This window comes from Durio zibethinus, chromosome 22 (assembly GCF_047325235.1).
Source record: "Durio zibethinus cultivar Kanyao isolate XHJ-2024 chromosome 22, ASM4732523v1, whole genome shotgun sequence".
Lineage (NCBI taxonomy): Eukaryota > Viridiplantae > Streptophyta > Magnoliopsida > Malvales > Malvaceae > Durio > Durio zibethinus.
The window spans coordinates 21372800-21378799 of NC_143183.1; the positions used below are offsets into that span (position 1 = coordinate 21372800).

The following is a 6000-nucleotide window of genomic DNA, read 5'->3' on the forward strand; positions in this document are numbered from 1 at the left end:
TTATATTTTGTTCCAATTTCAATATTTATTGAAAATGTTTATATATATATATATATGTGAAAAGAAACTTATAGGGAATAATTAATTGCATGATGAAGGCATGAAGCTTAACATAGAATTTTTCTGCGTCTTCCAAACAAATTTTTACTACCATTTATGATATTAAAAGGTATAAACAACTTGAATGAAAAAGAAAGGTAGGATCATGAGATAATTACATTTGACTATTGGGCCTTTTGGCATCAAAACAGGCTACAAAATTTCAATACAATAAGAGCAAATTGGATTAAAATTGCAGAAAGAAGAATCTCCACCAATCGGACAAAAGTCAAGTTGTTAAGATGAAGGCAACTTTGATTTCATTATCATCATAAGTAAGAAAAGAAAAAATCTAAAGAAAAATAAATACAGTCAAATGCTTGAGAAGACTTGGTCTTTCTAGAAAGCAAGTAGCTTAGTGAAGGACGTAATTGCTGAGAAAAATTCAATGTCAACATATGCCATGTTACTCATATATATATATATGCAATATACTGCATGATCTTTCAAACTCATCTAGGTTTTACTTGACTTTTTCATGTTTTTGTTTGTTATCCCTTTTCCCATTTGCTTTTCAGGATGCTTGATGAAATGCAAGAAAGTTATAGCACAAGATTGGACCTCAATATCCATTGCCTTGTTTATACTACCTGGTTTTCAAACAAAGAATTTTGATTAATCGATCTCGTAACAGTTATCATGTAATTTTAATTTCAATTTTACAATCACAAAATTCCAACTTTTTGGACAAAATGTCCGAAAAGCACTAGTGTGTCAGAATTAGTTTCTTCCGAAACTTGACTTTGTTATGTTCAAAATATGTAAATCTTGAAAGAGGAAGATAATGCACTCATCATTTTCAATGGATAGCTTGATCACAAAACAACTTTTAATTTAAAGCTTAAACAGATTCGGTGCTCCGTTATTTATCACTGGCAGTTGACATTTTCAGTTCAAGCTTCCTGGTAGTGAGGACAAACTGTTAACTCTTATTAGCAATATGAAGGTCATATGGACCAACAACTTCAAAAACTAGAAAGTAAAAAAAATATAAAAAGCAATTAGGCATTCCACATTGTATGATCAAAGAAGTGGATGCTATCTCAAATTCTCAATGTTGGGATTTTTAGTAGGCATCAGGATTTGCCAAGAGGTAGGCTTCAATGGCCTTGAACATTCCCGAGGCCTTTTCTTTGCCTGCCTTGATTCCCTCTTCCTTGATCTCAAAGTCACCCTTGGTGTAATACTTACTAGTAGTCTTACAAACGGATCCCCCAGTTGATGAGGGTTCTAATTTGGTCTCATAAGTGATTTTCTCAAGAGTATTCATCAAAGCATCGCCTTCAATTATACTATAACCATACATAAAATTTTCTTTGTCTAGTGTTTCTATCTTCTGTTTCACGTAATTGAATTGGCTTCCTGCATATGGAAAGGAAAATATTAAGCTTTTGTTTCACAAATAAAAAAAAAGGAACTTTACTTGTAAGTTCTAATTCAATATATTATTCAAAGTATTTAGTTGCATGTATAAATTAACTAACCTTCTCCAAAAGTAACTTTCTTGATGCTCCCAGGCTCACCATTGCCTTCAACATACTCAACACTCTTAAAAGCCTGAGGAACAACCTTGGGAATGAGCTTGTCACCGTCAAGGATACAAGCCTTAAACATCTTGGCTGCTGGGATTGAAGTAACAACCTCAGATTCATAAGTGAAAACACCCATGATTTTGTAATTTGGAAATGATCAAAGGAGGAGTGAAAATAGAATTGATTGATATTTTGCAAAGAGATTTTTGAGGTGTGGAGAAGTGAACCTGAAGCTGTAGTATTTATAGAGAAAGAATGAAGATTAATCCAGAAATTAAGCACCTAAAAAAACTAGCAATTGATTCTGTTTTGTGTACTGATCTTACATATTCTTCAATATGCAACAGACAAACATACTATAAAGAACAAATTTATGGATCTTGAAAGCAGTCAACATCAGAAGAGGATTAAAAAGAAAGAACTGTAATATTTTAAGCACAGAAGACCTTGGATTCAAGTGCTTGGCCTATTAGGAACTCATAGGTATGTGGTAAATTGTAATTATAATGAGTAATAAAAGTTTTTTAAAGTTAGATTCATTTGCAGCTTTTAGCCGTTAGGTGTTTATTTGGTCCAAACATCATCCGATCAGTTTAGTTAATTTCGAATCGAATTATTCAAAATCGAATTAATTTAATTATGTTATTTTTCTTTTCATTAATTGAACTGAATTTTTTTATTTCAAAAATTAACTGACTCAAATTAATTCAGTTAGTTTGGTTAATTTTTTGGTTAACTGAATAATAAAATATATTAAGTGAAATTATATTGAAATTTAAACTAGGATTTTGAAAATGTTCAACAATACAAAAAAGGAGAAAAGAGGATGATGAACCTATTGTTTGAGGCGTGGGGAAGAAACTGAGAACTAGATGGTATTTATAGACTGTATTTGAAGCTGAAAATTTTAATTTTTTCATTTTTTCGGTTGGATATATCCAACTAGTCACTACTTTTCAAAGAATTTGCAATAGTCAAAGAAAGCATCCTGCATGAGAACTTTTCATAGTAAATCTCCAATTGGTCATTTTTGTTCCAATTCCTTTGCTATGTATTTGCTTTATTTTTTCATTGAAAATTCTTTACATATATACGTAGAAAGAAAAATATAGGGAATAATCAAATGTGCTGACAAGGAACTTCAAATTTGACTAATTACATGGATAATAATGTTTAATTAAGTACTTTTATTTTTTTCCTTAAACAAATAAACAATCAAATTTCTAGCATTTATGATATTAGTTGGTTTAGACATGGCTAAAATGATATAAAAAAGTTTGAATTTTATCACTCTATTTAGATAAACTCCTATATTTTTATTATACTCAAATAAAGTTTTAGCTTTTAATTTGCACTCAAATAAGCTCTTAATATTTAATTTATACTTAATTAAATTCTTAATATAATACATGATAATATGTGTAAGACATCAGTTTCTCAGTTCTCACTATCACAAATACGTAAAGTAAAACTTTTACTTATATGAAAGTCAATTTTTATATGATTAAAGAGAACTAGAAAAATAAAAATTGCAATAATAATTTGAAATAAAAGTTTATTTAGCTGTAAATCAAAATATAAAAATTTATTTAAATACAATAAAAAATTATAAGAGTCTGTTTAAATAAAATAATAAAATTTTAAATTTTTTTTAATATTTTAACCTTTAGACATCTACGAGGAAAAAAGAAAGATTGGATCAAGAAATAATTGTAATTGACAATGTGGCCTTTGGTCATCAAAACAGACTGCAAAATTTCAATCTGTAATAAGATGAAGGCAATTTTTTTCTTACAAAAGCAGTTGCAGTAAAAGGATAAGGAAAAATATCTGAAACTTAAATTTTAAACTTTGATTTTGATGAAGACAACTTTGATTTTCTAGTTTATTAGAGAAAAGAAAAACCAGAAGAATATGTATATCCTAGATTATTTGAGTGTTATTGATTTTTATGGAATTAAGATTTAATATATATAATATAAAATTTTGAATTTGAATTTCATTCAAGCATCCTGAAAAGCAAAAGGGAAAAGGAAAACAAACGAAACATAAGGTCAAGTTATAGCACAAGATTGGACGTCCATATCTATTGCCTTGTTCATACTACCTGGTATTCAAACAAAGAATTTTTATTAATCGATCTCGTAAAAGTTATCATATGATTTTAATTTCAATTTAACTACAATCACAAAATTCTAACTTTTCGGACAAAATGTCCGAAGAGAACTAGTGTACGTGTCAGAATTAGTCTCACATTTCTTCTGAAACTTGACTTTGTTATGTTCAAGATATGTAACTAGTAAATCTTGAAAGATAAAGATACTAAACTCATCATTTTCAATGGATAGCTTTATTAGAAAACAACTTTTATTAGAAAACAACTTTTAATTTAAAGCTTAAACACATTCGATGCTTCTTTATTTATTACAGGCAGTTGCCATTTTCAGTTCAAGCTTCCTGGTAGTCAGGACAAACTGTGAACTCTTATTAGCAATAAGAAGGTCATATTGACCAACAACTGCTAAAACTAGAAATTAAAAAAAAAAAAAATAAAGGCACATATGCATTCCACATTGTATGATCACTGAAGTGGATGCTATCTCAAATTCTTTATATTTTGATTTTTAGCAGGCATCAGGATTTGCCAAGAGGTAGGCTTCAATAGCCTTGAACATTCCCGAGGCCTTTTCTTTTCCTGCCTTGATTTCCTCTTCCTTGAGCTGTAAGTCTCCAATGGTGTAATACTTACTAGTAGTCTTACATATGGATCCCCCAGCAGCAGAGGGTTCTAATTTGGTTTCGTAAGTGATTTTCTCAAGAGTGTTCATCAAAGCATCGCCTTCGATTATACTATAACTATACACAAAATTTTCTTTGTCTAGTGCTTCTATCTTCTGCTTTACGTGATTGAATTGGCTTCCTGCATATAGAAAGGCAAATATTAAGCTTTTGTTTCACAAATTAAAAAAAAAAAAAGGAACTTTACTTGTAAGTTCTAATTCAATATATTATCCAAAGTATTTAGTTGCATGTATAAACTAACTAACCTTCTCCAAAAGTAACTTTCTTGATGCTGCCAGGCTCACCATTGCCTTCAATATACTCAACACTCTTAAATGCCTGAGGAACAACCTTGGGAATGGGCTTGTCACCGTCAAGGATACAAGCCTTAAACATCTTGGCTGCTGGGATTGAAGTAACAACCTCAGATTCATAAGTGAAAACACCCATGATTACTTGTGATTTGAGAAATGATCAGAGGAGGGGTGAAAATAGAATTGATTGATATTTTGCAAGGAGATTTTTGAGGTGTGGAGATGCGAACCTGAAGCCATTGTATTTGTAGAGTAAGAATGAAGATTAATCTAGAAATTAAGCACCTAAAAACACTTGCACTTGATTCTGGTTTTTGTACTGATCTTACATATTCTTCAATATGCTACAGACAAGCTTACAATAAGAACAAATTTATGGATCTTGAAAGCAGTCAACATCAGAAGACGATTAAAAGGAAAGAACTGTAATATTTTAAGCACAGAAGACCTTGGATTCAAGTGCTTGGTCTATTAGGGACTCGTAGGTATGTGGTGAATTGTAATTATAACGATTAAATAATCAGTTAATATTCTCTAAAAGGCAATAAAGATGTCTTTGTCAACTCAAAAGATTTATGAAAGAAAATATAATTTGCAAAATGTTGCAGGAAAACTGCAAAATGAATCCCAATATCAAGTACAACCTTGATTTCTAGTATATGTTTTTCCTTTCATATATATGAGATAACAAACTCAAACTTATCTTTTTATTACAGTGAAAACACAGATAATCATAGCAAGAGACCACCACTCTCACTACCCAAAGGGAAATACCAAAGTCACACCATTAAAACTTAGCTGACATGAAGAACAGCAACCAGGAGCTGATAGCAACCTAGTTGTAGAGATGAGGATTTGCCAAGAGATAATCGTCATAATGTATAGATTTGTGGATCTATAATTAGATATAGACTAAAGGAGTTGCCACCAATCTTTTTTTTTAAGGTGTGAGTGGTTACTAGACAGAATCTGTCACATTTAAAGAGAAATCTCAAGATTAACTTAGTTATTTTTAAATAGTAAATTCTAGTTCACGAAACCAAAATTTAGGTCTGAAAGTATGGTTATACATGAGGAAGGTTATAGCATCCTCATAGCACCTATCCAAAAAATAGTACCAGTTTGATTTCAAGTCATCCAAATCTTAAAATATATTCAAAATTTATCAAATAATATAATATTTAAATTTTTTCTTAAATTACTCCAATATGTTGGTAATAATTTAAAAATATTCCTTCATCTCAGGAGTATTCAAGGAGATTATTTGTTATACT

At 30.2% G+C, this 6000-nt stretch overlaps 2 protein-coding genes across 3 annotated transcripts; both read right to left on the reverse strand.

The window, feature by feature from the left end:
- Positions 1 to 921: 921 nt before the first annotated feature.
- LOC111307487 (major allergen Pru av 1-like) lies at positions 922 to 1866 on the reverse strand. 2 transcript variants are annotated; one of them, XM_022905502.2, is made up of 2 exons: positions 1584 to 1866; positions 922 to 1461 (listed from the first exon to the last, which is right to left on the reverse strand). In XM_022905502.2, the coding sequence occupies exons 1-2, from the start codon at positions 1765 to 1767 to the stop codon at positions 1166 to 1168; spliced, it is 480 nt and encodes a 159-aa protein (XP_022761237.2). In that variant the 5' UTR covers positions 1768 to 1866; the 3' UTR covers positions 922 to 1165. The 2 variants fall into 2 exon arrangements, with proteins under 2 accessions (XP_022761237.2, XP_089607623.1); XM_089751497.1 differs by having other exon boundaries at positions 922 to 1457; positions 1580 to 1866.
- Positions 1867 to 4255: 2389 nt separating this feature from the next.
- On the reverse strand, positions 4256 to 4862 carry LOC111307488 (major allergen Pru av 1-like). Its single transcript, XM_089751742.1, has 2 exons — positions 4679 to 4862; positions 4256 to 4551 (listed from the first exon to the last, which is right to left on the reverse strand). Exons 1-2 carry the CDS (start codon positions 4860 to 4862, stop codon positions 4256 to 4258), a joined length of 480 nt encoding a protein of 159 aa, XP_089607868.1.
- Positions 4863 to 6000: the final 1138 nt, after the last annotated feature.